Below are 13,470 nucleotides of genomic sequence, written 5' to 3'. Positions count from 1 at the left end.
AGAGGTGTGTGGTAACACGGGTCAGGAGCGCCCCATGGGAATCGATAACACTGATGATGAGGAGGATGGAGATCCTTCAATGTAACAATGAACACTGCCAACTAAAAATATTGCACAAAGACATTATAAGTGTACATTTGAACACTAAAGTCCAGCCTTTATGTGATTTAGAAGTGAAAATGATGGAAAAATATATATATATGTGTTGGCATAAGTGCGTGAAAATCCAAGATGGCTGCCATAAGAACCCTTTTGATCATATGTAGGTGTATAAATGTGTGTTTATTGGATTAAGTATCCGCAAATATGTACATTTGGACACCAAAATTAACACTCTAGGTCATTTAGAAGCCAAGATAATGACAATTTCGGTTTTCAACAAACGCCATTTTGATAATCCAAAATGGCCGCTATAAAGAACTTGAAAAAAATGGAGACATATTTTTTCTACAACTTCTATCATCCCTAAAGACAACCCAACCAGTGTCCACAAATTAACATTTGAATTCAACGGGAAAACATTGGCCCCCCCACTATGTGCAGGGTAAGTACATATAGTTATTTTACTTCATGGTCAGGTGCGTACGTAATAAATTAATGGAGCTTCCTGGTCTCTGATTAAAGATAAATGCGTGAAAGATTACTACGATTTGAATTAGATGAGTAATTAAAATTATCCGAAGTTATTTCATTTGAAGTTATAAAGAAATATTAAAAAATATTGCAGCACACTGATACGTTAGTCAATGGATGTACTGTGGTCTCATGGATCATCATAAAACATCAAATCAAACAACAACAAGAACAACAACAACAAAATATTCCACAGAAACAATTACAACAACTACTGCTTGTTGAGATCCCAAAGGAAACAGGAAACAGGTTGTTGGACTGCGGCGAATCCCGGTGGCGTGGTTGTTGTTGTTTTTTGCAGGCTTACTTGGGGCCTGCTTTCCATGGCTACGCCGGGGCCTTATTCAACGCCCGTTAGCGTGAGCGATGCTACGCAACAACTCCGAGATCTGCTTAAGATCGACAAGCCTAAGGGCGAGTATTTACCCGCCATTAATGTCGCGAGAGGAGTACCTCTGTCCGGTTCGCCGAGTGTCTCGCGCGGTCTCACGTGTGGGTGCGCGCGAGCGTTTTCGTGCTTTTTTGTGCATAGGTTCGGGTTTTATTTATCTTGTTCCGTGTAGTTTTGGGTTTTCATTGCTGCCGCACATGGAGGAGTTTGTAGACTTGATGATAAACGCCTTTGATTGAATGGCACTTGTTCCTATGACTGTGCGCAGGTCTGGTCGGTGTGAGCTTCGTAAGTTGACTGCTGCCGCGTCCAGGTTTACACTCGGGTTTTTTCATTAAACCTCTCTCTATAGGACAGAAGGAGGGTGATACTGATAGATGTTGTAGGTTTGTGTCTACAATTGGTGACCCCCTTTTCCGGACCACTGAGTTTCTTCGACCTCGAGGAGTTACAAACCACCATTAAAAATAAATAAATAAAATTTATATACGTATATTATATATTTGGCCATATTATATACACTTTGGCCAGCATTGCAAGCACTTTGGCCAGCATTGCAAACACTTCGTCGAGCATTGCAAACAGTGTGTGTGTGTGTGTGTGTGTGTGTGTGTGTGTGTGTGTGTGTGTGTGTGTGTGTGTGTGTGTGTGTGTGTGTGTGTGTGTGTGTGTGTGTGTGTGTGTGTGTGTGTGTGTGTGTATATATATATATATATATATATATATATATATATATATATATATATATATATATATATATATATATATATATATATATATATATATATATATATCACTATATGTATATATCTGTGTTGTCACTGAACTCCCTCAAACTTTTGTGAAATTGCACCAAACTTCCAGTCTGCCCCTTCCCCTCCTGTTTGTAATGTGCTCCTTCCCCTTTTTTAATTAGATTTTTTTTTTTCAACCTAAATTGCTTATAAAAATGTAATATCACATATATTATAAATAAATTTGTAAAAATAATTGTTTTTATTATGATTGGTGTAAATCATGACAATACAGAAACTCGGGTACAGTCATTATTCTCGGCTAAAACATGCAGTTCCTCTGCAGCGACGCATGGTGAGGCGAGCCAATCCAATATATATATACACTCCTAGTTTCCGAAATTTCCGAGCTGTATCTCGGAGCTGGCTGGGACTTTAGGAATGAAAATTTGCAACAATAATGGGAATAGAAAGTATGCGGGGTTTACAGTTGTGTTTTTTGTTGTTTTTTCTAACCATGACCTATTTTTAGCTCACCTGGAACGACATTCAGGGGAGCTTGTGTGATGGCGCCTCAGTCCGTCCGTAAACACTTGCAACTTCTCCGAAACTGCAGGAGGTATTGTTACCAAACTTGGCACAAAGGATATTTATTATGTCATGACTAAAGTTTGTTCACGGCATTAAAAAAAGATCGAGGTCTCAAGCGGTTTACCGGGGTCAAAGTGGAACCAGGTTTCCCTCCCCCCCTCCCCCCCCCCCCCCCCCCCCCCCAGAATAGGAATTTGCGTTTCCCTCTGAAACTACACACACTATTTCGACGAAACTTGACCACAACCTTTATCACCTATGCTGTACCAAAGTTTGGTCATGGCATTAAAAAAAATCTGTCCCTTTGGGTGTCTATGGAGTGGGTTTGCCCCCCCGAAATAGGTATTTTTTTTGGTTTGTTTAAAGTCTTATGATTATGTTAGTATGATTCGAGATGCTGCCCTGTCTTCTAGCAACCATTGAAATCGGTTTAAAATACCTTTAGTCGGTGCAGTATACTGTTTATTTTATCAGGTGAGCGCCAGGGGTATTGCCCCTATGTTTAAGGTCATGACCTAATTATAGCCATTTTAACATTTTCAACAAAACTAAGGACTGTCCTATCGCAACAACTAGCCTAGAGCAAGGTGCATTTACTATTAATTTAGATCATACCCCCGCCGAGTTTAAATTGAAGGTCAAAAAATAAAATTGAAGGTAAAATTGTTTAAAAAAAGTAACGCATTTTTTTCTTATCATTGCTCAATTTTGCCAATGTGGAATATCAGACAGCTTGGCCTTTGAAGATGTTCTTACATCATAGTTGTGCACCTGATATTTGATTGGCGTCCTTGACCTATTTTTTTCAGATTGTGACCTAATTAACAAATCATAGCTTTATGATTTACTCGTGAGCAATTGTTGAATTATTTTTCTCTCATTTTCACGATGTTGTTTTATGGATAGAATTTAGATGCGGATGCATTTTCTTTATTTACATCTATTCCTAAATAATGAAGGTCAAGGTTCTGGCCTGAAAAAAATATTCCATCATTGGATTGAGGGCTAATGGTGAGTCAGGAGGGCGTGTGGGAAGCGTCGATCGCCAAGGGTGAGTCACGCGCGGGTGGCTTACCCTCGGTCATTTTGTATTTGTGGAACATTGAAGGGATATTTGAGGTGTATGCCACTCTTGGTTTGTTCTACAGATATTTTCATGGCAAATGGTCTGTTGGACTTTCTCACTTGGTTCCTCCTGTACAAGTGTTTGGGCGCAAGACTCTGTTTGCTATCTCTACACACCCATACACTATAGTTGATCCAATGTTAGTTGATCTAATGCCTTGAACAAACATTGGTACATCATGGGTGGTTAAGGTTGTGGTGAAGTTTCATCAAAATTGCGTGTGTAGTTTCTGAGAAGAAAGCAAATACCTATTTTGGGGGCAACCCCCATAGAACCCAAAGGGGCAGAATTTTTTAATACCGTGAACGTACTTTGGTATATCAGGGGTGGTGAAGGTTTGGGGTCAAGTTTCATCGAAATCATGTTTGTAGTTTCTGAGAAGAAAGCAAATACCTATTTTGTGGGGTCAATCCCCAAAGGGGCAGATTTTTTTTTAATGCTGTGAACAAACTTTGGTAAAGCACGGGTGATGAAGGTTGTGGTAAAGTTTAATCAAAATTGTGTGTGTAGTTTCAGAAAAGAAAGCAAATACCTATTTTTGGGGTGTAAACTTTGACCCCCCGTAGACCCCCTTAGACTTTGATTTTCTTAGTGCCGTGAACGAACTTCGGTACATCACGGGAGATGAAGGTTGTGGTCAAGTTTCATTGAAATAGTGTGTAGAGAAAAATGCCAATTCCTATTTGGGGGGTAGAGGGTGGGGGGGGGGGGGGGGGGTGGGGAACCTGGATCCACGTTGACCCCGGTAAACCCCCTTAGACCCCAAAAAAAATTTTTTTTAAATGCCGTAAACAAACTTTAGTCACAACACAACAAATATCATTTGTGCCAAATTTGGTCGCAATCCCATCAGCGGTTTTGGAGAAGAAGTTTCAAGTGTTTACAGACTGATGGACTGACGGATAACACACCATCGTATAAGCTCCTCTGAACTTCGTTCCAGGTGAGCTAAAAAGGCAAACTAGTAAAATAAACCAGTGATTGTGGGTAGCTATGTTTCTTTGGATTTATTCATTCCTTCCATCAACTTTGCTCAAAATTTATTCAACCTTCCTGATCTTTGTTGTTGCAGATATTCCACCAGCTGAGCGGTCGTTGTCGTGCAATGGCCAGATGAACGGAGCAGTTGGTACTCCATCTTCTTCTGGCGAAACCGTGAAATCGTTGGGCTTTATGGGAGAATCCAAAGATGAGTCCAGGCTCATCGCCTCACCACCATCCATGGCCACTGATCTGGTCGAGACGCAAGAAATGTACGTAGCAATGCGTTTTTTGTTGTTTCTGCTGAGTTTCTTGCGGCCTTTAGGTTGCTTGTCTGAACTTTGCACACTCGCTACTAATTCTCAGTTTCAAGGTTCCAGCAAAGTACAAAGCCAATTTATTTGTTCGCCTCCTACCAAATAGGAGGCTATTGCAATCGGTCAGTGTGTCTGTTTGTGTGTGAGTGGATGAAGATGAACTTTAATACAGCGTACCCAAGTTATCTGATTTAATCACACCAGGGGTCACGCTTAATTTTTCTTTTTTGTGGTCTGCCAGGCCACCAAAACACATTTTTTTGGTGGCCTGACCGTATATTATTTGCTGGTGAATCAAAGTTCATAAAAATTAGTGTCCATGTTTAAATTACTATTTCTCACGAAACCTATAGATCAAATGTCAGCGCTTTTCATATCAGCAACCTCACAACTCGTAATCACAGAACACCCCTTTCAGCTATTCAGTCATCTACCTTCTAACTTGCAGCAAAATAATACTTGGACAATTTTAATGTTTGCTGAAGATATATTTCTTCACATATTATCCTATTTGTTGTGTTTTCCAAAACAATTGTTAGCTCTACACAACTTTCAGCTATTGACGAAATAAATGTAATCATGAAATCTCGGAAATAGTACTAAAACATGTGTCACTGTAAAACTCAACTATTTTTCTGCTTGTTTATTTTTCAGATCCAATACATTTTGTAAATAACGCCACATGATGGAAACCAAAATGCACGTCTTCTCTGAAATGGAGTCTGAGCACCATATGATCATTAGAGCAGCACTTTAATAAAACATCTTTGTAGGGAGAGGGATAAGTGGTTTCACTGAAATCCGATCTCAAGTTAACAAAGCAGGATTCCTGAGAGAACCTGCTCTCTGTGCAGGGATAACCAACGTCAAGTGTTGGCATTTGTAGTTTTGACCATGTACCCATAAAAAAAATGAAATGGGAAAAAAATTTTTTTTTTGGGGATCCCAAACATTCCCCGGAGTTACCAGAATCCACCGTAGTTGGATTTATTAAAATCCGTTAATCTCTCAAGTTATAACACGACAAACAAACAGACGGACACCGCACCTTTTATAATACAGATTTTTGCTATTACTTTTACCATTTGAAGTGGTCTTAGAAAAATGCCATGATAAGGGGGAAGGCTACTCAAGCTGCTGTATATACACCTTCCTAAGGTGGAAAATGCAATAAAACACAGGAATTTTTCCGGATCTTTTGCAGTCAAGTAAAGTCTAAAGCAACATGGGCTAAGCGAGTGTGAAAATAATAGTCCTCTTACTCGTGATACAATTGAGAGTTCTGAAACATCACTCATAATACCCTCCCCACCACCACTGGAAACGGCGCTAAACGGTACACGTTTAAGAAGATAATTTGCATCATCCCACCTTCAGAACTCCTGGTTAGGTGGGCGGGGGGTGGGGGGGGGGGGGCAAATGAATTCGTTACAACCTTTGCCGTATGACCCGTAGCCCCTTGGCAAGTTTAGTTGGTTGAGATTGCATAATGTTAAGTAACAACTACATACATTGACAAAGTAGATATATTGAAGATTTTGACAGAAGTGGCCACACGCACCACCTAAGACCAAGTTTTTGGTGGCACTTGGCACCCAGGCCACTGCTTATTTCGAACATTAAATATGTGGATTTTATACCCTTAATGTAGATTGTCTCAGTTAGCTGTGCCTGTTTCTGAGGGTGTTTTAGTCTGCTCCTACATGGGTCACCTATACAGTACAAGTATTCTGACGAAGCTCTGCATTGTTAATTGCTTGGTTTTGTAATTTTTGGATGCAAATGGAGAATTAACTAGAACAGCACTCGGTAGAGTACATCCAACATCAGCCTGAACAGTTTGCATTTTTGTATCCTACTGGTAGGCTGGATCTACATTCTGACCTGAACCAAAATCAAATTGGCTTGTCCTTGTCACCTACCCAACTCTTCCAACTAGTTTTGTCATAACCCATCCATAACTTTTTTGAGCTATCGTACTCGATATTGGTTGTGGCCCCATCTCTCAATGGTGAAGAATCACTTATGAAATTAAAAAACTCTCGGGTCTTCACCAAAATCGAATCGATTCATCCATGTCACTCACCCAACCTGTCCACCCTGTCCACCTTAACTTTTTGAGATATCCTGTTCACAGGCAGATGAACAGGGTTGAAAACTTAACCTCCGTCCAGCTTCGGTAGCGCAGTTAATGAAACTGTAGTTTTACTATTTAGGAAACTAGACGTACAAATAAATTTTGGTTTAAAAAAACAAGTGCACGAGAATGTAGGAAAAGGTTTCCCATTGCTTAATTTTTTCCCGGGGATAATGACCCAAGATTTAGTGATGCATGATGTTTCTTCTTTTGGGGGAGAGGGGTTTTGTTGCTCAGATCTCTGAACCAATTCCCAGTGAATAAGGGCTATTCTCTGCCTGCACGGTCTATTGGGCTGTAGTCGGATGCTAGTCTTCATGAAGAAAATTTCCTGATAGTTCCTAGGGATTTTTGATTAAATGTTAGACTGTGTACGCAGTTGCTTTTCTCCATTTTTGAAATGCCTTCAAATGTGGCAAGACGTTTGCTTGTTTGTGCTTGGCACATGTTTGTGTCCATCACTGCTGGATGAAATGTCTCTTTTGGAGAAATCTATATAATACATGTATTGTTTGCTTTGTGGTTGACGCTGCTGCATTCTCGCCACCCTCTTACCCCTTCCAATACTCGAAGCAGCCTCTCATTCTTTTGGTGCAATATGGACAAAAGTACTTTTGTGCCCTTTTCCCCAAACAATTGGTATGCAATAAGGAAACTAGAAAAGCTGTAATGTGATTTGCCCAAGGAACTTCCTGACTTTGTTTGTACTTATGGAAGCTAAACTTTCTCTCTCTCTTCTTCTCTCTCTCTCTCCCTCTCCCTCTCCCACTCCCATCGCCTCCCCCCATCCCTCTGCCCTGTCTTTTTGTATATTGGTGTGCAGAAAACTATCAGGAGATGATGGTGTCAGCCCCATCATCATCAGGTCCCGAGATGTTGTTATTGTCCCTAGTGTCGCCTCCGACCTACAGAGTCCGTCTTCAGGCAGCAACCGGGTTAGGTTTAACCTTGCATTCGTTTTATAATACCTAATTTAAATGTGTAATTTTCGATTGACTGTTGCTTTCTTGTTTGGCAGTTATCGCATAGAATTTACAAGCCCCTATTGCATGCAATGGGAGACAGGGCTGGCTGGGTGTGTGTGTGCGTGAGCGCGTGCTCGTGTGTTTTAAGTTTCTTACCATTTGAGCTTTTTGACGTCACGTTTTCAACAAACCTTTATTATGAGTATATGGAGAAGACTGATTGATAATTAGGGCAAAATGATAGTGGGAAAACAAAAGGACAAAGTCATATTGCGTAGAAATAGGCCTTATCAGCCCATCGAGATGCTCGGGTTTTTGAATCGCTTCTGTGTTTCTTGATGTATTTACCATTTGAGCTTTGGTCGTCAAATTTTCAACAAATCTTTATTATGAGAATAAATTAAATGACAATATTATTGAATAAAATGTATAATTCTTTTTATTATAGCTGTTGTTCTCGTCAAGTTTAGTTCGAGTACAAAGCGGACGCAGATAGACTTTGCAATTTGAGATTCTTTCTAATTAATAATGGGATGTTTTTTTGTCAACAGCTTTTTTGTTTTTAATCTTTGGGGTGCAGGTGAAGGTGCAGACGGTGACAAAATATGACTGGGAGCGCAAGTTTTACCCGGGCAGTCTTGTTGCTGTTTCCCAGGACTACCTTGCCTACATAATTCCAAGTAATGGCAGTTTGCTTATTTTATTTATTCATTTTCTTCCTTCTCATACTCCTCGTTTCATAATCCAACCCCCTACTCAATAGGGTTTTGTAGTGACATCAACAGTTTTTTTGGGTTGCTGTTACTCTCCATTTATATAGAGCCACAGGCCATGGTTCGAGTTCTGCACACACCAACCGCTGAGCGTACACTATTGAAGGGGTTTATGGGTGCAGTGACCGATATAGCGTTCGCATATCCGATGACTACGCGCCACTCCTCTATTCGGACTGCCTCACCACGTCTTGCTGCACTTGATGATGCAGGCGGTCTCTTTGTTTGGAATTTCAAGATTGATTCTTCCGGCAAAATGCAGTATCCTTCACCGACCCTTTCTTATTGCTGTTATTAATGTTAATAATTTTCTGTCACACGGCTATGTGCAGTTTATCTGTGTTGCTGAGTTATTGTGTAAGTAAAACATTGCTCAGTGTATCTGAGCTGCTGAGTTTTTTGCTTATTAGCCTTTTTTATTCCATCCCCTGCACAGCAGGGAACAGGGGTTTGTAATCACTTCTGTGTCTGTGTCTGTGTGTGTGTCTGTTCAGGCTGTAACTTTTTTTTACCATTTGAACTATTGTCATCAAGGTTTCACCCAAGCTTCATTATGATAATATGGAGAGGCAGTGGCCCGTGATTTGTCTTACGGAAAAGACAAATTAATAATTTTGTCAAAAGGTCAAAGGTCAGTGTTACATTAAATCATCGATTTTCATCCAATTGACCTGAAATTTCAAGTTACCATTTGAGTTTTGTCATCACATTCTCAACCAAGCTTTATTATGATAATATGGAGAAGGCAAATTCATAATTTGGTCAAAGGTCAGAGTCACATAAAATCGTCAATTTTCATCCAATTGCTTTGAAATTTTAAGAATTTGCATATTGGGTCACTGAATTGGTTCGCTAATCAACAGCTACAAGTAGATTGTTTTTTTTTTTTAGATTAAAAGTTCAAAGGTCAAAGTTGTGTAAAATGACCGATTTTCACCCGATTGACCTGAAATTTTATAGAATTTGCATATCGGGTCACTGCATTGGTTCACGAATCAAACGGTATGAGGCGATTTATTTATTTATTTATTTATTTTTAAAGATAAAAAGGTCGAAGGTGAAGGTTGCATTGAATCATCAATTTTTGCCCAATTGACCTGAAGTTTTAAATATTTGCATCTTGGGTCAAATAATTGGTTCACCAATCAAAAGCTAGAAGCTGATCGAGCTTTAGATCAAAAAACAATAAAGGTCAAGGCTGCATAAATTCATCAATTTTCATTTGGTATTTTTTAAAACTGCTTTCGTTATTTTGAACATACATAATAAGAAGATGTCTAAATACAAATGGACCTTGGACACAGATGGGCTTTGCATTTTCAGATGCTTTCTAGTTTTACTTTTTAAACCGCAGTTCTGTAAGGCTCTTGAGTAGGTTGTAAATACACCTAGATACCATAGGATAAGGACATAAAGAACAAGAACGGTACTTGGTGGAGTATATACCTTCGCCAGGCTGATCAGTTTACATTTGGTAGCCCACTGATAGTCTGGATCTGCATCCAGATATTAACCAAAACAGAATCAGCTTGTTCTTGTCACAACACAAAATAATCCACCAAGTTTTGTCATAATCTGTGCACAATTTTTTTTAAAATATTGTGCTGTACAGGTATGCCCCTGCTTAACGGAGATTTGCATAGCAAAGGTTCGATACAACGATTGGTTTCATTTTGGCATATTCATCGCTTGACGAAGATCTTCATTCGCTCCAAAGAAGGGGCTATCAGTGTCATGGTGATTGTGCAATGTCACTCCGTGGCGATGATAAGTACGATACATTTTTCCAGATACGTTTTTCCACCGATTAACTTTTCAAAAGACTTGCGAATAATGATTTTTTTTCTGAATGAAAGGGTCAAAAATAACAATCCCCTCCACCAGCTCCCGTGGCCGCCATCTTTACGGAAACTTGGACTCAAGATTGTTTTGTTACGTGTGACAACTAAAATGAACTTTATTGTTGTGTCACTGTCTTTATTATTAGGTAAATAATAATATTATAATGTCACTGGCAACTAAAACCATCGTTATTTATACAAAGCATATGGCTTTGCATTTAGACCGAAAAATTATGGTTAGGAAACTCAGTGCAATTTTCCCATTAGAAATAATGGAAAACCAGCTCCTGCATAACGAAGGTTCACATAACGAAGGGTTATAAAGGTACTTAACCCTTTTATGAAGCTGGGGGATACCTGGATATCGTTTTTGGTGAAGAATGTTGGTGAAGAATTACACAACAAGTACAAAAACATTATTGTATCTGGATCTTCACCAAAATCTAATTGATTCATCTTTGTCACACCTCGAACCTGTCCACCACGTTTCGTCCAAATCCATCCATAACTTTTTGAGATATCCTGCTCATAGACAGAGGTGAAAACATAACCTCTGTCCACCTTTGGTGGTGGAGGCAAATATTTTATACCTGGATTCCAAGGACGTTCGTTTACAATGAATATAATCAATCAGAATTGGAAGAATAACTGTGTGATTAAAAATAGGAACACCAACCAGGGCAATCCTGTTATTATATGGCATAACTATTGCAATCCAGTGTTTATTCCATTGTCCATTCTTAACAGTTACCTCTCCCCACCTCTCAAAAACTTCTGCTTCTCTGCACCTTTCGCTGGTCATTCTAACTTTAAATTTTCAGCGCTGATATTTTGGTGCAAATTGTACGACCGTTGGGTACTCCGCCTTGTGATTCACGCCGCATAGTGTGGTGTCCTCACAATCCTGACGATGAGGTCGATGTGGATGCAGAGGCAGACCCTGGCAAGATGCTGGCACTTCTGCACCCTGACAGGGTAGGTTGTGCGAGTTGCACCAATGAACATGAAATTAAAAAATCGTGTTCAATGTTCATCATTTGTCTTGATTTCTCGAGAACTAATTTGTCTGTGATGGCAGGCGGAGGTTTGGGATCTCGAGGTGCTGATCGGCGAAGGCACCAACTCACTGATTCAGGCTACAGATGTTTCGGATGGTTTGGTTACCATCAGGGGTCACAATGGGGTATGTAAGCACCAAAGTAAACTGCTTTTTCTTACTTTATCTCATTCTCTCTAAGAGTTGAGCTGATGTTTTAACGCAGCGATTATTTAATTTGCGTAAATTGTGTTGTAGGTTATATGCAGTTCATCAAGGTAAGATACCTGGAAGATTAGTTTGGTCATATGTTATTTCGACTCCATAGTTCTTTATTTGTCGTTCCTTGTTCTACTTTTTAATTATTTTTAAATGCTCATGTATGGTCTGGCACAGGCCGTGTTGGCAGGCTGCCTGTCACCTGATGGTGCAGTGCTTGCCACCGCTGGGCAGGATGGTATGGTGAAGTTTTGGCAAGTCTATCTCGAGGGCCAAGAAACCCCAAGGTGGGTGAGGTGTGCCGGATTAGACTTGAAACCTTTTTGTTTGTCAGCTCAAAAGTTGCCACCTTGGATACATAATTGAGGTGTTGTGAATCGTTGAGATAGGAATTCTGACAAACATTATTATTCATTGTTCAAGTGTGCCAAACCTCTGCCAATTGGTGAATTCCCCTTTTTTGTCTCCAAATTCTATTTTGATGGAGATCATTTGAAAAAAAAAATCTGATATTAGCCACTGATAATAATCCACATTCATGTCCACACTGATACAAATTTGGATTTTGGAGATTGTTTCATTTGAATGCTTAATTTAAGAGGAATTGTATTTTTCAAACCGTTTGAACTTTTATCTTGTTGAATATTTATTTATTTATTTCACACTTGTGTGTTTTCCTTTGATGGTGTGAAGTGTGAACAAATGTGGATCATTGTAAGGTAAGAATGTTTTGAAATGCATGACTGTTTCTGCCTTTATCTATTCCCAATTGATTTACCTACTGAACCAGGTGTTTGCATAAGTGGAGTCCTCATCATGGTTACCCTGTTTGTTCCCTCATCTTCTGTGACGATCACTACAGGGAAGACTCAGAGTGAGTTTTGCTTCATCGTTGCTAAGATAACGAAAATTAGCTCTTTTTGCCTTCATCTCTCACATGTACTCCTCTGCTATTCTCCTTCATTTTGTCAAATTATCGCTTTAAAGTCGCACTCCATCTCTGTGCTCTTCTTTTTCTTTCTTTTTTTACCTCAATATATTCTTACCCCAGAGTGCCTTTCTGGAGATTTGTATTGACGGGAATGGAGGAAAATCGAGAGATCAAGCTGTGGTGCACAGTGCGCTGGACGTGTCTGCAAACGCTCCAGTAAGTTTCCAATGAAATTATGCAATTGATTCTCGATTCCTTTTCCTCCCACATCTTCAGGTTTTTCCCATCACATCTTCAGGTGAGTGAGCTGTTGTAATGAAGGAGTGGTGTGTAAGAAGAATTGCAATTGTAGAGGTCTTCCTGATGTAGCATTAGGCTGGCCGAGCAAATCATTATCTGACTGTTAACTGTCAACAAACCTTGCTGATTTAAAGTGAGATTGCAGTAGAAATTGATGTCCTTGTGTGACAGGTTTTCTCCAGATTCTGCCATCAAAGCCAGTTTGGATTTTTCTGCTCAATACCTCTTGCTGTCAGATACAAATCGTAAGGTATGCATCCTTATATCGAGATTTTGAAAGATATATGGTCATTGGTCATGCCTTGTGGAGATCTCTTCCTGGGTTGATGGTTCATTTTAACTGAGGCTTCTTCAATTTGAATTAACTTTCCTTGTGAGTGGTTAATCCACTCATTATACTGTATTATGTTGTATGCTGGAGCTGTATGTTGTTGAAGTGTTGGCATGCCGACTCCACTCGAGGCTCAAGACACTACTTTTTTTTTTTTTTTAATT

At 39.6% G+C, this 13,470-nt stretch overlaps 1 protein-coding gene across 4 annotated transcripts in view; it reads left to right on the top strand.

Annotated features, from left to right (window-relative positions):
• The first annotated feature begins 884 nt into the window (after positions 1-884).
• Positions 885-13,470, top strand: part of EDC4 (enhancer of mRNA decapping 4) — a 143,622-nt gene continuing 131,036 nt past the window's right edge. For 2 of the 4 annotated variants that reach the window (XM_068120489.2, XM_068120487.2), the window contains exons 1-11: positions 885-1,047; positions 4,548-4,728; positions 7,734-7,845; positions 8,456-8,555; positions 8,696-8,909; positions 11,311-11,464; positions 11,568-11,672; positions 11,922-12,031; positions 12,535-12,618; positions 12,796-12,891; positions 13,147-13,225. In XM_068120489.2, the coding sequence (XP_067976590.1) occupies positions 957-1,047; positions 4,548-4,728; positions 7,734-7,845; positions 8,456-8,555; positions 8,696-8,909; positions 11,311-11,464; positions 11,568-11,672; positions 11,922-12,031; positions 12,535-12,618; positions 12,796-12,891; positions 13,147-13,225 (1,326 nt within the window). In that variant the 5' untranslated portion in view covers positions 885-956. Of the gene's footprint in view, positions 1,048-1,210; positions 1,313-2,247; positions 2,378-4,547; positions 4,729-7,733; positions 7,846-8,455; positions 8,556-8,695; positions 8,910-11,310; positions 11,465-11,567; positions 11,673-11,921; positions 12,032-12,534; positions 12,619-12,795; positions 12,892-13,146; positions 13,226-13,470 lie in introns of those variants that run through there. The other 2 variants (XM_068120488.2, XM_068120490.2) reach the window with 2 other exon arrangements.

Source organism: Myxine glutinosa, chromosome 6 (assembly GCF_964187855.1).
Source record: "Myxine glutinosa chromosome 6, kmMyxGlut1.1, whole genome shotgun sequence".
NCBI lineage: Eukaryota > Metazoa > Chordata > Myxini > Myxiniformes > Myxinidae > Myxine > Myxine glutinosa.
This window is presented reverse-complemented; position numbering and strand designations above follow the sequence as displayed.